The sequence below is a fragment of the Trachurus trachurus genome (genome assembly GCF_905171665.1).
Source record: "Trachurus trachurus genome assembly, chromosome: 20".
Classification (NCBI taxonomy): domain Eukaryota; kingdom Metazoa; phylum Chordata; class Actinopteri; order Carangiformes; family Carangidae; genus Trachurus; species Trachurus trachurus.
In genome coordinates, this window is record NC_139911.1 from 21,218,470 (window position 1) to 21,245,611 (window position 27,142).

General features: G+C 41.2%; 2 protein-coding genes across 3 annotated transcripts in view; both read left to right on the plus strand.

The window, feature by feature from the left end:
• The window catches only part of nrbp2b (nuclear receptor binding protein 2b), a 42,540-nt gene that overhangs the window by 4,598 nt on the left and 10,800 nt on the right, over positions 1-27,142 (plus strand). The window lies entirely within an intron of this gene.
• LOC311003449 (putative nuclease HARBI1) lies at positions 1,603-25,896 on the plus strand (the record flags this gene model as incomplete). Its single annotated transcript, XM_083995216.1, has 2 exons — positions 1,603-2,596; positions 25,766-25,896. The coding sequence occupies 2 exons, from the start codon at positions 1,603-1,605 to the stop codon at positions 25,894-25,896; spliced, it is 1,125 nt and encodes a 374-aa protein (XP_083851342.1).

Here is a 27,142-nt window from a genome sequence, read left to right on the forward strand (position 1 = left end):
CAGAACCTGACCTTTCCTGTTGATCTGGTTGTTGGAGAATGAATTGATCTTCCTAAGCTTTGTGTGAGGGAACAACACAGAATGTATAGAGACCGGAGAGTGGATGCTCTAAAGCAGAGATACCACAGCTCACAGAGGTGGTGCTTTGAAAACTGATAACCGCAATATGCAACAGATTTCACAAAACAATAAAACAAACTGACATGGTACACATATTTTTATGTTCAATGGGACTTACACTTTCTAAAGATTCCATTATCTCCAATGCCCATTGTAAATATGCAAAGATACATTCAGAGATGCTCCTTATACCCTGGGCCCAGTTGTTCAAAAGGTGTAATCTGGATAAAAATTATCCGGATTTTGAAATCCCCTTTTTTCTATCCAGGATCACGTAATCTGTTTTACTTTTATCCCAGTTGTTCAAAGCAAAGTTGGATTGGATCAGTCTGATCCAAATCCAAATTTTCAAGATTACCAAATCCGGATAATGAGTGCTCTAAATTAGACTGCATATCACAATGAAGGCTACTAGGTGCGTAAAAACAAACAGGTAGAATAGCCAGCATGGGGTAACTCAAAGTGTATTTATTTGAAGAAACAAAAAGAAAGCACAGAAAATACATTTCAATATGTTTTGACCAGCCAGACCATATCACATTCCATATGTTTCAAATTCAAACTAAAAATGTCAACCTTGAAACATGGGGAAAAAAAACACAAACACATTCAGTCTTCTTCTGTGGAGTGACCAGACATTTGAAGCTGTCCTTTCAGGAAAAGGATCTCAAGTTTGGTTTTGGTTTTCTGCAGTCTGGTTAAAGTAATTTGTTCCTCTGCCAGGCGAATCTGTACCTCTGCTCGTTCAGTTTCTCGTTTAAGAAGTGCACTATAGGCATCATCATCATCTTTGTTTGGCAAAGAACGTTTTAAGCCTCTTTGACTTCCTGTTGCAGTGATTAGTGTCTCTACTTGTGCAGATCCACCTTCTTCCACAGTACTGAGATCAAGGATCACTGTTTCCTCTGCATCAGTAGGAACTGATTCACTTTCCTCTTCAACTGTGGGCTCACCATCCTCTGCAACACCCTGAATCCCATGTAGAGCTTGTGAATGCTCCCCTCCAATAATGTCAAGAACCAAGTCAGTGTATTCACCTCTCTTGAAGGGCTTGTTGCCTGTTTGAGTGTTTTTTGCCTCTGAGTGGTCCTTTGTTGCTTTGGCCTTTAGATTCTTCCATCTAAATTTTACCTGATCAGTCGTCCTCTTCTGGCCAGATCCTGTGGCATTTACATTCTGTGTGATTTCAGCCCAAACATCGTTTTTCTTCTTGTTGGTCAGTTCTCCTCCCTTTGTAGAACTAAAACGTCCTACTATTGAGGCATAATGACGCCTTACACCTTCCAGCAGGGCATGGGTTTCTGCCACTGTGAAATTAGATCCTTTTGAGTCCATGGTTCCACCTGTTTGGTATGGTGCACAGAGGTTATATAGGCCCTGGGCAGGATTGATTGATTGATTGCGAACAAGGTGTAGACCATCAGCTCGTCAAACAGACATCTCATTTAGTCTTTCTCAGAGGACTTACACAGGGCCACTGACATGGCAGGTATAGTCCATCGCCACTACCATTTTAGAAGGAGAGAATACAATAGAAGAGTGTATGTTGAGCGTTCAAAACCACTAGAGCAATACACCAGTGAGGAGCTTTATGATCGGTTTCGGTTTGGGAATGCTGATATTAAATACATTGCAGACCTTGTCAGGCCAGAGCTTCAACGCAGAACCAGAAGGAGTCACAGTCTGTCTGTGGAAGAACAGGTCCTCATTGCTCTGCGCTTCTATGCATCCGGTTCTTTTTACCAAGTTGTTGGTGACAGTATAGGAGTGGACAAATCAACTGTGAGTAAGGTGGTGAAAGCTGTGTCAGTCACTTTGGCCAGCCTGGTCAATCAGTTTGTTTGTTTTCCAAGGGATGACCAGATTTTCCAGACCAAGCGCAAGTTCTTACTCTTGGGGAACATGCCCAATACTATTGGGGTTATTGATTGCACTCATGTGTGTATACAAGCCCCCCATGAGAGAGAGTGGGAGTACGTCAACAGGAAGGGAAGACACAGCATAAACGTACAACTTGTGGGTGATGCTGACCTCCTCATCACAAACTGTGTTGTGAAGTGGCCTGGGTCTGTCCACGATGCGCGTATCCTGAGGGAAAGCGCTCTCTACAGAAAGCTCCAGACCAACCGACCGGATGGCATAATATTAGGAGACAGCGGCTATCCACTCCTACCATGGCTGATGACCCCTTTTCTTGCACCGAACACACCTGAGCAGGCACGCTTCAACACTGCTCATTGCAAAACAAGGTGTACCATTGAGCGCTTAAATGGAGTTCTGAAGAGGCGCTTTGCGTGCCTCAACTACTTGCGAGTGGAACCCCGAGGAGTGTGCAACATAATACTTGCTTGTATTGTCCTGCATAATATTGCTACAAAGCGGAATGTCCCTCTCTGTGATGAGGTTAATGATGCACCTGAGCCAGCTGAGAACGAAGACATACCTCCGACTTTCTCTCAGAACGAGAGAGTGACTGGTCATGCAGTAAGAGATGCCATTGTCAGAAACTATTTTTGAACAATGATATTTGGATGTGTCTGTAATAAGTTTCCAATTAGAGTTAGAATTGAATACTTTTTTGTTTGATTTGACAGCTATTGAGTGGATTATTTAATTTCTACATTACTGGTCTGTGGTGCAACGTAGTATAAAGTGTCAACTGTATGGTTTGAAAACTAGGTTAAAAAAGATCAATACATAAATGTATATCTACTACATGATGAATGTTGTTTATTTGACCAGTTTGAATTGAATTAAAATCACATTTTGTTCCTGAAATCCCCCTGATTCCACCCTGAATCCACCTAACTGCTGGGATCAGAATAATCCTGTTTTTTTGGATCAAAGTTATCCCGATCCTACTAAAAAGTTTTGAACAACACAAACTGAGGGTTTTATCCAGATCAAAACCAAGATTGGATTACGTGATCTAATCCGATCTCAGAATCCGTTTTTGGTTTTGAACAACCCATTTTCAAGATTTGATCCAATCCATTATCCAAAATCCGATTGGATTACCTTTGAACAACTGGGCCCAGAACCTGGAATCACTATACCCTCCTGCTGTCCTCCTGGGTCAAGGAAGGAAGGAAGTTAGGAAGGAAGGAAGGACAAAGGGAAAGAAGGAAGGAAGGAAGGACAAAGGGAAAGAAGGAAGGAAGGAAGGATAAAGGGATAGAAGGAAGGAAGGAAGGAAGGAAGGAAGGAAGGAAGGAAGGAAGGACGAAAAGAAAGAAGAAAGGAAGGACGAAGGGAAAAAAGGAAGAAAGGACTAAGGGATAGAAGGAAGGAAGGAAGGAAGGATGAAGGGAAAGAAAGAAAGAAGGACAAAGGGAACGATGGGAGGAAAGAAGGAAGGGAAAAAGGAAGGAAGATAGATGGAGGGAGGGAACAGATTGGGTCAAAAAAGAAGGACGAAGGGAGGCAAAAAGGATTGTGGAAAGGAGGTAGGGAAAAGGGAAGGAAAGAAAGATGGAGGGAGGGAACAGACCAGGTCAACTGGATCAAAAGAGGAAGGAAGAAGAAGTAAGGGTGAAGGGAAGGGAAGGAAGGAAGGAAGGAAGGAAGGAAGGAAGGAAGGAAGGAAGGAAGGAAGGAAGGAAGGAAGGAATAGGGCTGGACGATTAATCGAATTTTGATCGTGATTACGATTTTGGCTTCTCACGATCATAAAAACACTGTAATCGAAGAAAAACGATTATTTTTTTGTCTATTGGTGTTTTATTCTGAAAAACACACATGCGCGCTTCCGCCCCCGCGCCTGCACTGCACTCCTCTCTCAGTTAATGCTGTGGACGAGTCCACTCATGTGTTGACGGCGGCATTTAAAAATCAGCGCCAGTGAAGAGAGAGCAGCGGCCACCGCTCAGGACGAATGAACGGGAAATAATAATTTAAAACACTCGCTCGTCTCCTCAAAGTGGCCGCACAACAACAACCCTCCTCCTCCTCCTCCTCCTCCTCCTCCCCCGGCCCGTAGGCTACATGTGCATATGTTTACAAAGCAATCTGTAGAGCGGCGGATAACGTTATACGATGTTACGACGTGTATTTGTGTAATTTAATCTGTCATAAACAAGAGATCACTTATGGGGCGCGTCAAAAAAAAAAAAAAAAAAAAGTTATGGGGTGCGTTTGTGACGAGAGCTGGGACAGCGCAGCGGGGCGGAGGCTCTGATCTTCCCAGGTTGGATTTCATCCCAGAGACGCAATAAGCGACACACAGGGAAGCAGAGAGCCTCCATTCTCCCTCTTAATTGTTAAACCATGACAATTACTCCAAATCTGTTTATTCAAGGTAAAAATTTAGAAAAGTTAAGCTAAACATCCTGTATAGTTTCTGCTGCTGGATCATAAAACTTAAAAAAAAAAAGTTTTATTTTTTTAAAGTTTTAAATACATTTTGAATAAATATTTAAAATTATAAACTTAAAAACCTTAAACACACATTGGCACTGTTTATTTAAGGTAATAATGTGGCATGGTCAAGCTATAAATCCTGGTCCCCCCCCATAATCGTGTAAATAATCGTGATTTCAATATTGACCAAAATAATCGTGATTATGATTTTTGCCATAATCGTCCAGCCCTAGGAAGGAAGGAAGGAAAGAAAGAAAGAAAGAAAGAAAGAAAGAAAGAAAGAAAGAAGGGGAAAAAGGATTGTGGAAAGAAGGAAGGGAGAAAGGAAGGATGGAGGAAGTGAACAGATTGGGTCAATTTGACCCAGAAGGACATCAGGAGGGTTAAAGGCTTCCCATTGATAATAGTCTGTACATCCATAGTTAGATTGTGATCAGAAACTGCTGATGGCTTCTTCTGTAGACTTTTACAGTAATACTGCTATATTTCTTTAAACAAATTTGGAAGCACAAAAATGGGGCTTGCAGGTTATTATCCCACAGCGTACGGACTCCATGGCAACATTTCACTGTCTGTCTGGCTGAGAGCTCAGAGCGGTGGGAGGTGGGTTCACCAGAGACAGAGTCCACCTGACCTGTCACACTGAGCTTGTTTTATTACAGTCCAGCTTGGACAGAAGATTATCACCGGCCCCCCGTGATCTTAGCTCGATAATGCAGCAGGCCAAAGCTCCTGAAGTGGACGCACACCCAGCAGCGCTCTGCGGTGCGCCAGAACTGCTCGGGACTCATTCCGTTAATTGCTCCTTCTTCCATTTCCAGGCTCCGTCTTCCATCTGCTCGCACAGAGGGATGAGAAAGAGGCAGAAGACTGCATTCATTCACTGTGGTGTTAACTCGCAGATGAATATGTGAGGTCAAATTCGATGGGCAGATGCTGTTTTCTGCATCGCCATGTTAACCAAAATTTCACGCCTGTGTCAGTGCTCACATGAGCTTGTGTTCACTGAAGGCAGCGACACAGGTGCAGCGACTGGAGGTGGGGAAAACCTCCATATTCATTTATTGGCTTAGTTTACTGCTAAATATTTACTTTGTTCATGCATCATGCATCACTGCATCATGACTGAATAACATTAAGCTGCTTTCGTTTCTGGCTCCTGGTATTGTGCAGTTTTGCTCACAGTCAGTGTTGTGGCTTACTGTGACACAACGTTAACACATCTTATTACTTCTAGGTATAAATGCTCTGTATTGATAACAAAGCATTTGTTCATTATGTTATTATCTGTTAATATTCTGGTTTCCTGATCTCTTGATCAATTTAATTAGCTGATTATGGCCAAAACCAAAAGCGTTGCATGCAACATTTTGTGTTTATTGAGATAGTGAAATAGCATGTTGGCTTTTTTCCACTTTAAAATGATCAAATATGGAATGTAAAGATTTTTTTGTTTGCAGTGATCATCTTTGTTTCAAGCATGTAGCCGATCTCTGCTATAAAATGTAAAATCTATATTCAAAATCATATTTAAAAAATCATGTTATTTGAGTGTTTTTAAGGATAAAGTTCTATACTACGATACTACAATATGCAGCCCTGGTTATGCTGATGCAGGATTCACCTGATGCAATAATCTTACAAGCTACTATCTCTCCCATAACAAGTGTTTTGCACTTCACAGACAGTAAATGCAGTATAGGTAGGGCGCTGTCATGTCTATAGTAAGAAAGTAATAAAATTAGAATGAGCCACAGCAATAGAGTACAGTTACCAAAATGTCAAATGTGTTTTTTGCTTTGATATGGTGTTCGTGACCTGTTAAATAAACCTTTTAAACAAAAACCTTAATTTTACTAATCAAAGGTCTAAACCCACAGATATTCAAAATACAGCTTTATATGAGCTTGAAAACTGAGAATATTTTTATAGTTCCCCTACCTGTAGTAGTAATTTTCCTATGCAGTGTTGTGTGTGTGATCAGCAACCAGTGACTCTCGGTAGGATAATTTTAGTCAAATGAAGGGCGACCAAATGTCATTGCTTTACGCTTGTGATGTATGTGGAGCAGTAAACCTGCAGCAGCATTCAGATATTTTCTGTGAGGTTGTAAAGCCAGAGCCATTAAACAGAGAAAATGGGCCCAAAGAGCATTGGCCCTCATAAGCTCATATCAGGCTGTAACTTGGAGCGAGCGCTGCCTGTCCTCAGGGGATTCTCCTAATGACTTGCACTCCATAATACTCCAGCAGCGGAGGCATGCTCGCTGGTTTGACAGCTGCCCTGTGAGGAATGACATCCACTCAGATTTCCCTAGAGGGGAAACAAGGAGCAGGGACAGTCAGCCTTGATCCACCTGTTAACACGGTCGCTCTGCCAACGGCAGCCCACTCGGCCTGTTGCTTAGGGATTAAAGGTTTACTAGGAAACCTATTCACACCCTTTAATTCCTAGAATACAAAAATAATGATTTGTGCCGTTGGCTACTTTGATACTCGACTGTTTTTAGCCACGCCAGAGGCACAAACCTAAGGAAGGTAATTTCAGTCAGTGTGTTGGTTGGCTGGTCCACAACTTGGGTTCAGACTAAAATATCTTAGCAACTGTTGGATGGACTGATGATGACATTGATCGTTGCCAGAGGGTGAATCTTAATGACTGTGGGGTGGGGATCTTCTGACTTTTCATCCAGTAGTTCAGGTTTAGGGTTAGAGATTTCCATGTAATTCAGGAGGGTTTTCCTCTAGCACCATGGAAATGTGTCAACGAACTGCTGCATGGATTGACATGCAATTTCATCCACTCATTCAAGTTCCCTATGGGATGAACTGTAACCTGACTACCTGGCTCACCTGACCTGTGTAAACATGAATTTAGCACAGCATACAGAAGTGGATGCATCTGCATGTGTGCAGTAGGTGCGTCTTTCATTTAATCTGCAGGACGGTTGAATAAAGGTTACTAACGTTGACTATGCGGAAATAACAGAGACCTGCGGCTCCACCACTGTAGACACAGCATCTGATTTATGTATGTTTTAATGACACTGTGTAATTTAGCTTCCCCTGTGCGGTGCCTTACTGTGTTTTACAGCTCGGGTGTCTTTGACCCAGACTGTCAGACTGTATTAGAGATGCAGTTTTCTGCTGTGCATTTTACAGCTGTTGTCATAAAGTTTCACTACACCTCTCAGCCGGCGGGAGTGTTTCACTTGGAATTGCAAAGTAATATTGCACATTGACATGAGCTAATTACTGTCTCCTGTCCTTTTAAATACACCAAGCAGAGATACTGGTGTTACACACAGGGCAGGCTGAACGCTTACTGGTGTTTACATGCTGCTGTTTCACAGGCATGGAGGAGACATGTTTATATAAAACAGCAGGTAGCAGTAGGCCTACTTGCGTAGCACCTGTGTGACGGTTTTAGGTAGGTTCACCCTCAGGTCAGCATCCATAGGGAAGCTGTAAAGTGCAGCCTGCAAACAGCTTGATGATACACTGTTATCATCAACTTGTAATATTTAGTCTGTTTGTGTTAAATTGATTTGAGGGTTCATGTTGGAAGAGGAGGGGGTAGTCCAAGAGACCTGGGCTGCACCTCTTTTTCAATGTGTCAGTGCTGGCAGTGTAGCTACACAGTTAGGTAGAGATAGCCTAATATGTCCCAAAAGATTAGTAGTTCATTGACTCAAACAGTTAAGACTTTCAATTTAGTCATTTGTGTCCTTGTAATACTTTGGACATTTGTTCCCTCAGACAACACCCACGTCATAGGCTATTGGTAAAAATCATGGCAAAATAAATGTCATATCAAAAAAACAAACACTCACTTGTACATCACCTGCAGAATGTTCTTACATGCATATCAAAGAAAAACAAAAGACCTCTAATCCATAACACTTTACCCTTATCTGTGCCACCACACCCCACATGCTGAGCGTCAAACTGGTTTCAAAATGGCTCCAAAAACCCACTGCTAACATGTTGAATTTAGGAAATGTAAGCATTGACCTTGTTTTAGGTATATTTTGTACTGTTTCTAGTTATTGTCCATATCTGGTTTACACAGCTAAATATTTGAAATGAGCTATTTTTGCTGTACCTAGTGTTAAGTAGCATTAGTATTAGCTAGCTGTTTAGGCTATTTACATATCTTTTCTTCCACTGTCTCATTGGTCTCCAATCATTGTTTGCTACAAATGTGTCTTCAGGTGGATTTTAGATAAGAAAAAAAAATAGAGAACCATATTTATCCGCAGGTTGAAGCCAGCAGCATTTTAATTGCTTGATTGTTTTTTAAGCTAATTGCTGCCAGTAGAAAAAATATATCTACTCCTTCTGTGATTGAAGAAGAAGAATTCTCCCTTTGTTTCTGTAGGACATTTGTGAAAAATTCACAGGTAAACACTTAGTTGGGCCCAGAGTAGCTATATTATGAGTTTTAATGTTTCTTTACAGCTGCTGTTGATGTGGTGCTTCCTCCGGCTAAGAATAAGTCTGTTATGACCCATTAACTCATTTGCCTCGGAGCTGTGAGCGGTGGTGCGAACGGTGGCGCGAGCTGCAATTACAGAACAGCTGGTGGTCAGTCTATCATGTGCCATCATGATCATGCTTTCTTGACCTTTCATACCTGTATTTTGGCCTCAGCTATGTTGGGTCATGTGATCTTGAAGGATCCTGTCACCAGACTGTGAAATGTGAGCTAGTTGGGCCAGTGAGGCCTCTGGGGGTCGGCTCATCAGATCTGATGGGGATCTATGGTGGTGACTGTCAGCGTTTTCCACTCCAGCTGTGTGAAACGGAGCTACCCGGATCTCACTGCCAGTCGGACGGGAAAGCTGGCATGAAAAGGAATCCTCTAGGAATGGCTGACGTGTCTGCAGGCTTTCACGGAACTGTCATAGTAGTTCACATCACATCCATGCCTCTGAGGAAAGTCTCATACCTACTCAAGCATACTCCACAGACAGATTTTTGAAAGACCTTAGTTTCCCAGAGTCATCTTTTGGCACTGCTGTGGGAAAATTAGTGTTTAAAATATGAGCATATCTGTAGAACAAATTAAAATTTTCATACTTCTTGCATTGCTGACTTGATGAGCAGAGAGGCCTCTGGGATTTATCACACTGTACCACAAGTCCTAACAGTTTCATTTGGATTTTCATAATTCTAACTGTATAATCCCCATCATTATTCATCTCTTCTCGGTTATCAGTGCCTGTTTCTAGAGCCAGATTTTATGTCTCTGTTTGCAGTTCAATGAAATGCGCTGAAGCAAAAAGCTCCACTAAAATCTCAAAAATACAGGTCCAACTAAGATGCTGCACTTTATATTTTCAGATTGGTTGATTTTGATTGACATAAAAGCCCAATGTCATGTCAAGATATTTTCAGAACAGCAAAAATTGAGTTCAGTCACAAAATTGGATGAAAATGTAGAAAGATTTGTTTGTAAATGTCACACTTGGGTTTCAAATTTTCAATCCTTAGTCGGAGAGAAAGAACTGTCTTTCAGGTGAATAAGCAGTAGTTTAATCAGGCTTTGTATGAACGAATACATACTAGTGTTGATGCGAAATTGTTGGATGTCAAACTGTAAGATGAACCTTTTTAGGTTGAGAGAAAAGCTCAAATTATTTGCAATAGCATCTAAAAAGCTATAGCATACAGCATGGCCAAGAAAATCAGCTTTCTCTGATCTTTAAACCAAGTAGATTTCAGAAGGACAACAATCACCAGATTGCTTCACAGAGGAAGTTCACTGATTCAAGATCAGTCATGTCAAGTGTTACTCAGCGTCTGGAGATGGTTGCACTCTTGTCTCTTCTAATTGTCACGTCTGAGAAAATGTTGAAGTGATGGCAGTCGTGTTATTTTGGCTCTGGGTTTGAGAATACAAATTTAAAAGCAAAAACTCTGCATTGAAAACTGAGAGCGCAGAGAGGGTGAAAGCCAAGGGCAGAGCGAGCGTGATGAAAAGCTGGGTTGTTTAAAGTGTAAAATACTGCGTTTTTTGGATTATGAATCATAGCAGGGACTAGAAGTCTGAGTATTTCAGCCTTGGTTCAGATCGTTCTGTTTTTAATCGCTCTCTTTCCCGCAAATTGTATCCAACTGGAATACACTGTCACTATAGTTCCTTTGCTTTATATAAACACCCATCTACTACTGTCTCTGCCAACTTATCACTTAACAAAGATGCATCTTCACTTCTCCACTGCTGCTGTTTGATCATCAGCTGATATACATTTGCTGTCAAAGCTTCATGCCCTGCCGCAGCCAAGGGGAGCACACACAGCACAACTTAAAACAGCTCTTCTGACATCTATGACTGAGATGAAGCCTGGTTTCAACTATAGACTTAATAAACATGTGTATATCTTCTATGTATGTTAAGTTTCCAACTACAATCTGAATTTCAATACAAACCAAAAAACAGATTATTATGAGGAAATCTTATGGAGAAATTGGGTGATGTGTGTGGTCGACCACAGTGCACATGATTCATTATGTACTCAACCTTAATAAAAATATATATAGATATACCCTATATATATAAAGTGCAGGCGGAAGTGTGGAGTTGCCCTGTACACATTCAGAGCTTTGCAAATAGTCTTGTGACCATGATACACACAGATACTCAGTTATAATAATAGTCTCAGACACTGGTTAGTTCCTGTAATGTAATGTGAAGCCCTTAATCATCATTTTATCCTCCCACTGTCCTGGTTCCCATAACGTCTGAGGACTATAAAATCGTTACAGGTGCTGTAATAGCATTGCTAGGCCAAGGTCCTCCACCTCCTAACAGCTACCCTACCCATTATGTGTAACTCCTATCAAAGAACCCATGTGAATATTAGTCATTTAAACATTACGCAAACCCAGCTGAGCAGCGCTGTGCAATCCAAAGAAATACTAACTCCTCTGTTTTAATTATCAATAAAAAAAAAGATAATCATACTGCATGTGACACATACACACACACCTTTACAGCTTCAAAGGGAGCTTGCTTCACTTTGTTGATCAGCTGATATGAAGAGTGAGTGTGCAGCTACATAGTGTTGATTCATTCCTTTGCACTTCAACATCAAACGCCTTTATCTTGACCTTTGAAACCAAATATGCCTATCTTTGTGTGTGTGTGTCTCTGTGTGTCAAATATGCACAATAAAAAGGATGAATGAGTGTTGTGGAGGAACAGTGCACACACAATCATGGGTTGTCATATGAAGTGAATGTGAAGCACTGCCAAGACCTTGACATTTATTTACCATAAAGGTTGTTTGTGCATCATGTTTTGCAACTGCCCTTATTCTCAATCTTGCAAAGTCTATCTGTAATTTTATTTTTGAATCAAGATTCATTTGACTTGATTTGTTTCACATGTGAAAGCATCTTGCCAAAGACGCTGCTCTCTGGTATCTCTGCGTCTATCTTTCATTTGCTCTTTTTCATTTCGCCTCTGAATCAGAGACTGGATGAGAAGATGCCTGCAGAAAAACTGGAAGTGTCTCTACAGTTGTTTCCAGACTTGAAAAGAAAAAGCCTCGCTCACAGCTCCGGTGAAAATCTGTCAATAATTGTGAGCTATTTCCCGGTGATGTTATGAGAACAAAAATACTCTGTAAACTCAACAGGCATGCATGGAGTATACAAATCAAATTTTAGCTTCATGACCGTTCAGTCCCGTATTGTTGCTTTTCCCCCCCTGAGTAGAAACAACATCCAGTGTGTTTCTCAACCTGAAATCCGACCTCCACTGCCTCGTAAATCTGCTGTCGTCCCTGTGTGGCGGATGCAACCTCATTTACTTTCCAAATTTGAATGTGTCTTCGTTGTTTATGCAGCTCGGGAGACTGAAAGTAAAGCAGGTTAGTCTGATGTGGGAGCCACAGTTGAATTAGAGCGGCATCGCAGCAGCCATCAGTCAGGGAGATGGCTGCTGAATTAAATATGGAGTCGGGGAATAAAAGCCCCCCAACCCTGCTACACAATGATCAGTGCTGAACCAATATGTAGACAAAGGTCACGTCCTCTGTTTTTCTTTTTAGGAATTAAAGGGATAGTTCAACATTTTGGCAAATTGGCCCATTGCCAAAATCCCTATAGTCATAGCAGTAGGTTTGTTACCTTTAATTGTCGGTACAAGCTATTTTTAGAACGGCGGAGCAGAGCCGCGAGCTGCTCAGAGCTATGCTACGGAGGCTCATGGGATTTCTTGGTTTTCCTCATCAAATACACAATCCAACAACTCCAAAACGCTCTGGTGGACAAGTTGTGACCTGCACATTCACCACGCTATGAGATAATAACACAACGTTACCAGACAGAGTTGTTTTAGACGTAAATACAGAGACTGCTTGCCGAAAAACTGCCCCACAGGAACGTGCATCAGCGGTTTTGCATGAATTTACCTAGAAAACAACTCTGTCTGGTAACGTTCTGTTAATATCTCATAGTGTGGTGAATGTGCAGGTCACAACTTTTGTTTTGGAGTTGTTGGATTGTGTATTTGATGAGTTTGATGAGGGAAACCAAGAAATCCCATTAGTCTCCGTAGCGTAGCTCTGAGCAGCTCACGGCTTGCACGCACTGACAATTAAAGGTAACGAACCTACTCCTAAATCTATAGGGATTATGGCTATGGGCCAAAATGTTGAACTATCCCTTTAAGTGTTTTTGATAGACAGGTAACATTTTATATCAATAGTAACTAACTTTGTGAACAATGAAATATGAAGAGCAGTCAAATGTCAGTGTATAGGGGAGGGGAGTAATTGCTGCTCTAACCAATCAGATGTTAGGAACGTTTGTTGCATCTCAATAGGAACAGTTATCGTCTCACTGTTGTTGTTATTCCTGTAAATCGACTTACTAGAACCTGCACAGCTACAGTAACATCCATCCAACAGCCATTTTTCCAGCTCTGCCACAGGATCATCATCCGTCTTGGTCCCACCTTTAAAACTCTGACTGGTTCAGTTTGATTTATTTCAGTGAGCACAACAATAGACAAAGCTTTTAGAGTTCAGATTTTATCATATGGGACAGTTTAAGATGCAACATTCAGAAGATTTTATACATTTTTCTGCTCCGTTGGCTGGTTATTTATTGAACCTTGTTCACTGTGATCACACAATCAAATATGTGCAAGCAAATTCTCCTGGTAGATTCTGTTGTCATCTTTCTGCTGTTTTACTACCTGATTGTCAGCATGATAACATTCAACATTGTGAAATCCTGTCCTGGAGTTTTCATGTACAGCTGTGTCGTGTTTAGCCTCCTAAAAAGCTGTCAAGACTCATGCATCTGTTATTCAAACTGCACTTCCTGGATCCTATTTCATCGTCTCACCGTTACCTATGGCAACCCCCACCCCCCCCCACCCCCCCCACCACCACCATCATTAACGCAGCCTCCTGAGTTATATTCACATGGGGTTGTTTGGAGTCTGGTTGTCAGCCCACAGTCTGTCACTCTGCTCATGACAACACGCTTTTGTCTTTGCCCTCGATGTCTCTTGCAGAAAGCGTGGACAGGTAGATGAGGCTTAGAGAAACAGACGGTAACCCTCCCCCTCCCCCTCCCCTCTGCCCCCCCTGGGTAGTTCTTTTCACAGACGCTTCTATTGAGCTTTGTCTGTAGCGTTACGTAACGGCAACGGGCACAAAACAGCAGCTCGCCGTCTCCGCGCCCCCTCTGCCAACAGGCTTTTGTTTGAACACGTGCTGAGGTGCCAGCTCAGGTTGACTCTCACTTTCTCCCACTTAATCCCCCTGGAATAGAAACACAGATCTCTTCTGCTCCGTCATCTTGTTCATATCTTACTTTCCCTAAGCCCCTTTTCTCTTTCTCCACACGGGGCCTTCTTAACAAGCTCAATTTCGGCCTCTCGACTAATTGACGCCTATAAACACAACAATAGCTGTGAGGGTGAAACTTCTGCTCAGCTGCATTCTCACACTTCTTCTGTAAGTGGTTTCTTCTGCTGGACAATGTTGTTTTGCCTCTAATGGGAGTGTTACAAGCTAATGATAGTCCCCACATGTGCGCGCAGCCGAGCGCACCGGTCCCGCGCCTCCAGCTCCAGCTTTTTTAACTGTTGCTGGCCAGCTACTGTGGCGACTAGTCAAAAAAGACTTTGCCAAGCCTTTTTGGAGTCTTCACCCTGAGTCACCTCTTTTTCTTACTGGAAAGCTGTGCTGCAGCAGCGGGGGTGCGGTCGCCTGAGCTCACATAACATATTGCTCTTCCGCTGGGTTTGTAGTAGCAATGAAGCAAGCAGTGTGTGTGGATTTACAAGCATGAATTGGGTAATCCAGTGGGCAGAAATTACCCCGCTTTATGGAGAACTTTAATACTCGGGCAGACTCTTGCCAGACCTTGTTAAGCTTCTCCAGGAACACAGTCAATTGCAAATGTTTTTAAAGAAGTGGGAAGCGGGCCAGTTTCAGGTCGAGGCAAACATATACAGCCTAGTCAGAACCGCCGCTGCTGCTGCTATTCCAAGAACTGGGCTTCTCCCCTGAAAAACATTACCAACTCCAAAACACTCCCCATCCCTGTTTTGTAAACCTTCTCCTCTGTTCCTTCAGTGCCAGAGTTACAGATGTGTGAGTGAGTGTTGGAGTGAGTGAGTCTGTGGGTGAAACTAATAAGTGACTATAATCGAAATGGGGATCCAGCTTTTTAGACCACGAAGCCTCAGCAAAATCAGAGGCCCAGTCCCAGTGTCCAGACCCCGGCTCCGAAACCCTGGAAACCTTTAATTGACGTCATCAGGTGCCTCGGTGAAAGAAGGCGCCAGAACTCCAGATTCTCAATGAGGAATGAAATGAAACAGCACTTTCTGAAATCACAGGCATTGTGTGGCCTGTAAAGCACAAGGCTCAATTATATTGTGTAGTCAAACTGGGAGTTCTGCCTCAATCTCTGAACATGTAAATATAAATCATTTGGTTTTATAAAAATAAAAAAAAACACACACTGTCTTTCATACAAAAGGAAGTGCAGCTTTTGGAAGATTTTGGACTTCCCCTTTTTTTTTTTCCTCCAACATTGGGAATTTCTGAAATGTGTGAAAAAGGTCATGGGTAATTCCCTCAATGCAAAATCTGCAGCAGCACACACAATAGTGGAGAAGCTATTTAGCTTTTTGCCAGAATGTACAAAAAATAGTGTAAAAAGTATACCAATAAAGGTCCTGCATTCCAAATCTGATGCAAATAGTGTTTTTACATTAACTTTGAAGCATAATTATTTGTAATGTGAAGGGTGTTAATAAGAGCAGTCTTAAGAGACCAGCTATGTTTGGTTGCTATACTTTGCTCACATATCTTGTATTATCTGTGAGTGGAAATGTACATAAATACAGTTATTTTTATTTCAAAATCAGTTTTCATTTGTTTAGATGTCTGTTATATAATCCAAGTGTTTGTTTGTGAATGTACAGTGGAGCATTTAGCAGCTACAGTAACAAGTGAGAGATTTCCTTCAGAAGTGGTGGACCAAAACAAAACTACAAGAAAAGTAAATATTTGACTTAGGTTCAAGAAATGAATGCTGATATCTCTTTACTATGGGATGTGTCACTATTCAGCCCTTTGCCACCATGTTTGCCAAAGTGCTCACAGCATGTGGCAGGTTTTCCTGTGTTTATATTTATGTATTTATACTTAGCTGTCTATATATAAAGCTACAATGCTCTGCAGGAGAAACTTAATCAGACCGATGTTTCATTATCTTGATCATTATTTGTGCTGCAAAAGAGCCTTTTTGGAAATGAGTCAAAGTTAACTAAACCCTCGTGTCTCTTCATTTGTAGCTTTAAACCTGCACAGGTCGGTATGTTGGACTTAATCTTTTCTCAATACTTCGTACAACTCCATCGGTTTCTCTGTGTCATGACCGTGCATGGCCGTTGCTTAGTGTGCTGTTGTTTTGCACCGATGCACAAATAGTAAAGGAGCAATAAATGTTAAATGTTATGTTGTTCAGAATAGATTAGAATCCGTCCGCAAAGAGACTCAAAGTGACTTCATATGGTAATGATATAAAAAAAATGGCCTTAGTTCCCATAGCCGTCACAGTTCAACTTTTAGAAAACTAGCACCTCTTTACCTGAATCAATGCAGCTACTTTCCACCACTAACCGCAGATGTATGTGAAGTATGCATAAGAGGGCTTAAAATGTCTGCACGACAGCCCTTAATAACCTGCTGTTTTCACAGTGGGAAAACCTGGAGCCATCCTGGATTTGAGTCAGAGTCTGTGAGTCTACAAGTCTGTACTGACTGGGACCAGGCCGGCATTTAAAGCACAACTTCCTGTTGGAGCCATTAGGTTAGAAAGGAGTCTTAGCTGGGATGTTTTCTTAAAGTGCGATCATGATGACAGGATGAAAAAGCAGTCTTACCTGATAGCAGGGGTGGGGCCGTTGTGAAATGTGTTTGTGTCATTCATTGAGATGACTACGTGTGCTACGGGTGTGAATGTGACATGATGTTGGGAGCGTGCCGAGCAGCTGTGACATCAATCAGCTCCTTCCTTGGAGGAGAGAAGGAAGAAAAGAAACGAATGAATCACACAGATTTTCTACAATTATGACTCATCATTGATCTGTATCCTCTGCAAGAGCTTTGAAATGAGTGAATCAGGCTGTGCGAGGTTATGTAAGACGACTGGTCTGAGGGAATTTTTCTGCACTTGTGTGAAATTGCACATTGTTGGGGTGAGTGTGTGAGAGTGTTTTAGCGTATCTGATCAATTCATTATTATGGTTTCACACAGGAAATTGACTGAATTCCTTTAAACAAAAATGTCTTGTTTCCAACAACAGAGCAAACTCTATCATTTGAAACATGTTAGTTTTATACAGCCACTGCAAACCCATCTGGGTCTTGCTCTATAGGATTCCAATAAGACTTGACCCCTGTTTAATCTGAGGTGTGTTTGCCTTATTGCAAATGACACACACAACAGGTCAGCCTTGTTAACCTTGGACTCCTCCAAGGGGAGAGAGGAAAGGAGGACTTTGGCCTCACCGCAGGATAAATAAAATCTGTCCCAACATCTAATTTAATGTTTTTTCAGCCGTAAAATTAAATTTTGCTACATGAAATGATTGTTTGGTTTAATTAAGTGTTGGGTAATGTGAAATCCAGCTCAAATATTTAACAGTAATTTTGAGATTTTTGATAATTGCTGATGACCTCACGTTTGTTTTCTTAAAGATTATTATTATTATTATTAGACACCATATTACAACCAATACACAACCTAACCCAGTGGTTCCCAACCTTTTTTGGCTCATGACCCCATTTTGACGTCACAAATTTCTGGCGACCCTATGATCACTTGCAGTCACGTGATCGCGGCCGTCTATCAAGATGCGCCAGCTCAGATATTTTTATATGTTGCATTTTATTTGAGAAAGTGAAAGTATAGATGCAATTGTTTAAGATTGTGTGTGGTGTTTTTAAACCCTAACCCTTAATTAAAATAATTATAATTAGTTAAAAAAACCAAAATTATCTGTCATTTTCTTTTAATCAATTACTAGATAATCCAGGCGACCCCATTTGAATTCCAAGCGACCCCACATGGGGTCCCGACCCCAAGGTTGAAAATCACTGACCTAACCCATAAACTGAACACAAATATAATAGTTTCTGACAAATGAACAAACAAACACACAACATATCATACTGATGCGTATTGAGACATAAAATCTGCATACCATACCATATTGATATTGTCAACAAGAAGAAAAAAGTAAAAGACAATTAAACGTTGTGTTTTTATGGGGAAAAAGTGCCTAAACCTGTTAATGAGTTTGCAGGATTATAGATTTCCATCTATCTACATAGGTTTTATTGTTTATTCCAAATATCTATCATTAAGACCCAGAGACAGTGATTTAAAGATACGCAATTAACTTATTCTAAGACCAAAACACATGCATAAAAATACCCTAAAAGTGATGCTAGACAGATCTGTGGTCTGTGATTGTGACATTGCGAGTTCAACTTCTGCTCGCAACCTTTGCTGCGTGCCGTCCCCTCACTTTTACTCTTGTCCTGTAAAATCAGCACAACTCCCATCAAAAGGCGAAAGCAGATTAGATATGCTGCAATAACTTCCAGCGATTATTTGATGAAAAAGCCACAACACAGAACCGTGTGGCGATAACGGAGCCGAGATAATAATTTATCTCGCTACATTATCCAGTTTTAACCTCTCGCGGTCGAGGGGAGGCAGGTGGGACCTGAGGTGTGATAAGGCTGGGTGTTATTTTTCTCCCACGTAGGCTTTTTCTATTCTCTCTGAAATGTCAACTCATGGTTAGTGGCGTCTCCGAGCCAAGATGCTGCTTCACAAGCTGCTCATATTCGTCACACTAGATTAACAGACACAGATACGGCAGCTCACTCTTGAATGAGGCGGATTTCTCGTAAACACGCTCCTTGTCTTAGTAGTGCCACCGCTGTATGAACCCGTCTGTACTTCTTCTGCTTTCACCCTCTGTCAGTCAAAGAGCTTTTATCTTCCCTTCCTTAAGAGAAAACTGAGTAAACACACTGTAGCTATGCAGATAAAATGGCCCCTGAGCGCCCTGACCTTGTGTGTTTTTTTCCCTCTCCACTTCAACACAGGAACGGTTGATTGGTTGAAAGACATGGGTGTGTGTTAACAGGGGAGTCGGCTGCAGGACTCCATGGCTCCAGAGAGGTTCAGAGGTTTGAGTGTAGACAGGGTTGTGTTCAGAGTTTGTGGCAGACTGATTATTGCGACTTAATTAGAAATCTTGATTAGAGAATAATCAATTGATTGTGTTGATTAAGATAAGATAAGAATAAGAATTACTTTATTAATCTCTAAAGGGAAATTCATTTGTCTTGCAGCTCATCTACCATTTGCAGAAGAATTGAAAAGCCTGATGGCTCAAGGTTCAAAGGATCTTCTGTATCTCTCCGTCCTGCAGCCAAGTTGTTTTGGTCCAAGGTGTTATGATCTATCAGATGATGATCAGATAAGATATGGATATACGTAGATAAAATGTCAGCAGCTTCCATTCCTTTCATAGCATAAATTGAGCATCTTGTATTTGGAATGTGGTCAGATCTTTCACTAACTGGTCAAAATAGAAACACTGCTGAGCAGTCATTAAGCACTACACCAAAAATGTAAAACACAGTGTTCAGGGCATGTAGCTCATGAAGAAATGTTAAAGTTCAGAATCTAAAGAAGTTTAGAATCTAACAAATCATCTTCTCAATCCCTTTTTTTTTTACATTGTGAGTATAATTGAACAATTTACCTATAATGTTCAATATATCTGAAAAGTAGGTCTAAATATTATGCAATAAAATTGTATTGTGATTATTTTTTGCATTATGCAACATTTAAAAATAGAAATGGCAAGGCAAGGCACTTTGTATAGCCCGTTTACAAACAGTTTGTCTCAAAGGGCTTTACATGGCATCACAACAACATCCTCTGCCCTTAGACCCTCACATCATCTGAGGAAAAACTCCATAGAAATGATGTTATTTTTGTTGGGTCTTGTACCAAACAAGCACATTTCTGAAGGATATGATCTGTAGGTTTAGGCACAAAGCTCTTGGTGCTAGCAGTGCTAGAAAAGGATGATTGACAGAGGTGTTAGTTTTTGTACTGAAGCTTTCATATTTTCTCAAACCTTTTCAGCAACATCCAGCCTTGAATGCTTGAATACCAATTTTTAATTTCAGCTCTTAAGTCACTTGTGACCTGTTCTCTGAGGGTACAGAGAATTTCTTTTTTAATTGCCTTAATTGCTGGAAATGAATGCATGGGATGATCCACCACAGAGTGGTTCAAGGAAATTGCCAATAATGGATATTTCTTGAGAAACATTGGTCTTTTATATTTTTATATTACTGGTTTATATCATTTCAGCTTAAAGGGACAACGAGAAGTTTTGGAAAGCAAAGTGTTTTCATACTACATTTCCCATGAGCCTCCGCGCGCACTGTGAAATTCTTGGACCGGCGCAAAACATGTCGTCTTGCCAAGAATGTTTTCATTCATCAAGAATGAAAGTCGGAGGTTGGAAGACGATCAGATACTGTCGTAGTTCCGACCATAAACGGCGATTCGGCGGCGTTCTTCCCATGACCCGCCGGGCAGCGTCCGGGAAACCGAAAGTAGAAAATGGTGGAAATGGTGGAATAATAATAACAAAATAACGATAGAGACAGAACGATATATTTATCGAAAATGGAGCCATTAACAAGTGTGGGTAACGTAGATTCATCCACATTAATATGAAACTTTTTTATAACCAAATACAAACTCCTCGTTGTCCCTTTAAGTACAGGTTTTTAAAAAAAGAGGTTATACTCTTTCAGCTTCTGTGATAAACTAAGAGCTATTCCTAGACTCCAGGATTGCTCATTAACACCTCTGCCTGGCAGTGTTAATTGGTGTGCAAACAGCTCTTTACAATACACATGCAGCAACATGTGTACTGTACCATCTTTGCCCACCCTCTGTCGCACAGGTAGACATGTGATCAAAGCCCCACTTCTGAGGAATTCACTGTTAATGGCTAAAAGCCTTATGTAATGAGCCCTTTCACATTCACCATGCTTATCACGTCTCAGTCAGGACAGTTTCCTTCTTCTTGAATGCAGTTGTGGTTTTGCCTCCTCTCTCCCTCCGGCCTTGTAAATCTGCAGCTTTGTCACAGTGACAATGGGGAGCGAGTACAGCGCGGTTACTGTAATCTCGCAGCCCTGGTACGGACTGAAACACAGATGCAGATGATTCCCTCTCAACTGCAAACAACGAGGTTACAACAAGACACAACATCCGCAAGACAGAAACATTTTCTAATCTTTTGTGAAGGCCTCACAATGCTTATCATGTCCCACTTATGCAATAAAGCACAGGACTTGGTCAAGGCTGAGTCTTTGTGGATGAGTTTTCATAACAGCATGACAACATTATCCAAAGGTTTTTCTGAAAAATTGGCTAATTCTTACAGCTTAATAAGACAGAGGTTTTCTGAAAGAGGCTATAGAACTTAAACCCGTGTTTCACTGTGTTTTCAGCACATTGTGTCCTGTTGCTGTTTGTTTTGCTGCAGCTGTCCACTCTGTATCCATCTGCTCCGCTAACCCACCTTGCTCTCCTGCATTCCTCTCCACGGGAAGCTTCAAATTGCTTCAAGAGAAAATGAGTAGGTGAGATGTGATGAGGCCTGATGTGTTTAATATCGGCTTCACGGGGTTGTGTGACCTTGCGCGTCCCCTTTTTTTTGAAAGAGGGCGAGCCATTCATGCTGTGGAAAGCGGAGACCCTGGCAGCCGTTTAATTTAGATAATGTGGGATGTAAGGGGGGTTTAATTTGAGAAATGCTTCAGTTAAGGTCACATGTTTTTTTTCTGATTACTAAAATCTCATCATACATAATGTAACCTGTCGTCTCAATGAGAATGGAGAGTGGCGAGTTGCGCGTTTCCCGTCTGTTGCTTGTTCTTGTCACGGTTGGCGCCGTGATAGTTACTCTGCATGCTGAGTGGACGCGCACACATCCGAGACACTGACCCGTGACATCCTGAAGCGACAGAGAGAAAGATATGGAGGCGGACAGTAGAGCAGCGTGTGGCTGTTGAAGGTCACGATACGGTCAGTGGCTCAAGGCCTTGACACTGACCAGACGGGAATAAAGAGGAGGGATGGAGTCGGCTCAAGATGTCTGAGGGCTTGTCTGGTTTTAAGCACAATTTGCTTCTATGTTGGATGATTTCTTCTTTTTTTTTTTAAATGAAAATGAATTCAGGAGGGTTTTTAGAGCTGCAACCAGGAACGATTCACAGTTTATTTTTAACACCACTCTGGTCCATCCTGTGAGGCTGAATTGCACTGAATAGCCGCTTTGGTTATTCCATCTAGTAGCCTACCACCATCATGTCAGAATTCAGTTTATCCAACACACAACTGTAAAACTAATATCTTTCCATCAGCTGTGGTTTTATTTATTGATTATCAATTTCAATTTCCTTTATTTGATCAAGAGGGACAATGCACATCAACAACACTCCAAGTGTGAATGTAGGCTCAATTCTAGCCACACGGCTAATTTCCATTGATAGTCCCCCTATACTGAAATAAAAGCAACAGATTAAAGGAGACACAATATACCATTAAGTACAATATTTAAAACCATGGGACATGTACCATTTATTTTGAACAAAAAGAAAAAAACAAAAAAAGTAATACAATCATAATACAACAGACATAGTGATCTATTAGCCAATGTTCTCATGCTAATGCGCTACACTAGATTGATACATACGATAAACTTAGCATGTTAGCTGTAATCAGCTAAAATTAGTATTTTGCTAAAAAAAATTAACACAGAGCTGCTGTAGATCCTTAAATCATTATTAAATTGATGACTTGCTGATTAGTCCTGGTTGCTATAGCTACCTCATCCTCACTGTAACCTACTTCAACATCTTTTGACCACTTTCACTCAAATTGATAAGTTTTCAATCACTTGGTGTAGCTATTTCACATTATCAGAAATGCAGCGTTGATATTTTATCTATTGCAAAGTAAAGCTGGTATTATGACTTTATGTATATAATTTTGCTGCCTGATACATCCTGTTTGAACTGAAGAGGCATCCTTTTTTCCCATTCTCAAACTCCCACTTTACAGAGTTAGGGATGGTTTTCTCTACCTCTGCCATCTCCCCAACATTTCAACTCTTTGATGCCGCTCCTCTTTGATGATGCCAGTGAAATCTCTGAGCGAGAGAAAGCACAATGCAACAGAGAACCCAGCCTGAGCCTGTCCTCATTTACATACAGTAAACCCGCCTCGTACTAATGCAGATTACTTGGGTGTAGCCTTTTTTTCTGTATCAGATCTGGTTATTAAATATTAATGCGGTGCGGAGTATCAGCTCATCGTCAAGGTATGAGATGTAGGAGGAGGCTCAATAGAAGCGAGATACCGACATGTGGGAGACAAAGCTCTTTGTCGCTGTATGGGTTGGACCCACACATGGCCTCAAACAAAGGCTCCCTTTCATTTAAGATGCCTCTTCTGCAAAGAATCATACTGAGCGAGCTGCCATACCATAGTTTATTCCTCTCGTCTCTGTAATCCTCCCTCTGTCTGTTTTCTCCCTGGCTCACTACCAGACACCTCTCTCTCGTTCTGAGATAATTCAGCAGCCTTGTTAAAGTGATCAGATGTAAAAGTGATCTTTTTAATCTGAATCTGCACATGGTCCGTGCAGCAAACATTTGTAATCACATGTGCTGTACAGAAGATGGTTTGTGCTTTCTTCTGCTTGGATTTACACCATGAGCCAGTTCAGCTCTGCAGAGCAGGGTGTGTCTGTAAACACAGAACAAACACTCAGATGCAAATCTGCCCTAGTGGATATAAATTGGCGGGACAAAATGTGTTGCACAACGCAATTCAGCAGAACCACAAATTGCCATTATATTGAATTTCCCTCTTTTTAGACAACAAAGACTGGACATTACAGCTGTTAAAGAGAGAGGGCCTTTGTATTAAACTGTATTGGTTTTAGCTTGGATTACCAAAGTATGTGACATCTGAGTTTGTGACCACTCAAAAACGCTGATTTCTTTTCATTATTTCTTTATTTATTTTCTGTGTAAAGTGAAGTGAGGTAACTATGTAGACACATTGGCTATGCTTTCATAGTATGAGTAACGGAATGTTGCACATTGATTACTTTATGCATAATTTGTTGCCTTTCTTCCATATCTTCTCTCTCTTGGTTGTTTTTCTGTTACTGTAACATTATGGGTTGTTTTTACATTCTCTCTGTATTTTGTTTATAATTTTATGGTTTTGTCCCATTTTTCTGCAGACTAAGCAACTAATAGTGATGCTATAAGCAATAAAGTGAAGATGCCTGTCAAAACATTGCAGCGTTTTGTTCATCTTAAAATAGAAACAGAAAAGATTACAAGAGCATTTTGGGCATGTCCCAGTGGTCGAGGAGCTTAAGGCGCTGACCACAAACCACATCGTCCCCTGTTCCAGTCTGGCTGGGAACCTTTATTGCATGTCGACTCGTACCCTATCTCTCTGTCTTTCTTCTCATTTCCTGTCAACTCACAGTTTTCCAAAGAAAGGCACAAAATGCACAAAATGGTCTCAAAACAATAAACAAATACAGTACATGGAAGGACCAAATGAATTCTCTGGTTGATATACAAACTCTTTTCTTTTTTTTCTCTTTTTTTCTTTTGGCTTTGGTCTTCTGGCAGTAATAGGCCTACATAATGTAGCACAGTGGATTGTTGGCAATATTGTTAGACTAATCAGTAAGTGAAGATGACAATGACATTTTTGTAGAGATTTATTTTGTTGATTAAATGTCTGGTTTTTAAAATGCCTTAGGCTACCTTAGATTTTAAGGAGCTTTCACTCAGCAGTCTAAAAGAAACGTGAGTTCAGCAACTTCATTCCTCCACTTGCTAAGATGTAGCGGAAAGCAATGTTTACTCCTTGTGTCTCTATCACATATTTTCTTCCACTCTTCTGTGTGTCTTGTCACTCGACAGCGACTCACTGTAGCCTCTGTCTGCCCTGAAGATAGTCAGGATGTTTTATAACTCTATTGTCTTGTAAAGACAACAATGACCACAATGGTCACCACCCTCTCCTAACAAGAAACCACTTTTGGCAGCAGAGAAAACTTATAAATAGTCCATTTAAATAGAATCTGTATTAGGCCTATACTGTGAGTATTATTCACAAACTGTTGTACTCATTTTTTAAATCATGGTTAATCATTGTTTAATCTTTTTTTTTTTAAGTCATACGTTGTAGGTAAAAAGAGTGATGGGTCTAGTTAGGCCACCTGTTGGTGTGTAGAAGCTGTTTTCAGCGCTCCACAGTTTAAGTTTTACTGTGTAATAAACCCACTACCTTAAATCTTAAATGATTTGACTTTATTATTATCTGTGCTGATCAGACTTTAATCTGTAGATTTCCTTTTCGTGCTTAACTTTTTCACAGAATCAACATCTCAACATGTACTTAAAACATCGTGTGAGAGTGAGAGGTGTACAGGAATAATTTGCGTGGTGAGGTAATGAGAGGTTTGTGTCGGATCCAGTTTTATCCGGCTCAGATGTAGATTTACCAAACATCAGAATAGAAGTCGGTCTTGTTTTGAAACCAACACACGATCCCCGAGTCCCTTTCCACACCCTAAACCCACCTCCCCTCCGAAGGCCAATCAGAGACCGGCATCCAGTGTGCTGTTGACGAGTCTCACGCTACCACGACCAAGCAGCAGACCCTGCAAAACCCCCAGAGGGACGGAGGCGTAGGGACAGGGGACCGAGTGTTTCTCAACATCTAGGGAAAATAAACAAGGAGCCGAGCCCCGACGCTAGTGGGAAACTGACATGAGTCCTCTATGACAGCTATGGAAGTGGAGGAATTCCTCCTCCTGTCAGCGACTTGGAGCAGCTGTGTAATATACCAGTAATCAAATGATCATCCTCCAATGAGCAGAGGAGCAGAGAGATTTTATATCATATCTCCTCTGCTGCCCAGACACCTCCACTGCAAAGAAAAGCTCCCAGCTCACAATAAACAGACCATAGTAGCCAGCAAACATTTGGTGGAGCATTTCTTTCTCTTGGGGCTGCCTCACTTGCTGAAGACACAGGGGGTGTTTGTTGTCAGAAAAGTGGAAATGTAAAATTAGAATATTTATGGCTGATTTTGTGGTCGCCACTGCTTGTTTGGCTCAGTTCATATAAACCTCCTCCTGTCGAAAGCAGACACAGAAAAGCTGTTTTTGCCTCCCCACCGTTCATAGTAGATTGATGATGTCGGGGAAACGTGGTACAAGTGGAGCTCTGTGGGGGAAATATCAATGGTTAGCATTTAGCAGTAATAAACAGTCATTTGGGAGGGGAGAGAGGAGCCTAAATAATAGTTATTCAGATGCTCTGTCAGCTCTCAGCTGTTCATCAGAGACAGGATGATGATGGTCGTGGAGTGGCAGGTGTGCTTGCTTATTTTCTAAATGTGTCTTTTGAGGCAAGTCAGCCCATTAGATGTTCACTACATGTGAGGTTTCAGCCTATTCATAGGCCTCCTAGTACCAGGTAATGGAATTTTTTTTTTTTTTTTTTACTACCACTCTCTGTGGCATTTTAAAGGAAGAGCTTTGTTCCTTCTTTTTACATGAAAATGTCCCTGTGCACAAAGCCAGGCCTGTAAAGAAATGGTTCTCCCAGTTTGGTGTGGAAGAACTTGACCGACCTTAACCCCCTACTAACACCTTTGTGATGAACTGGAGCGTTGACTGAAAGCCGGACCTTGTTCTGTTCACTTCACTTCCTTATGTTTTGTTTGCAGCAGTTAAGAAAAAGAGAAAACATCACAGTGAAAAACCTATGGCTGTGTGGTATTGGTGACAATAAAAATAATAAGTGGTATCTTGATTTATGTGGCCTTGCAGGCCTAGTGGTTCAGCTTCATCATCACATAACTGCAGCGTTCATGGTCAGGCAATACAATTATGTTTCACAGATGAGATGAATTACTGGAAGAAAAAGAGAAATTCCTCAAGGCAGCATCTGAGAGGTCTGTTG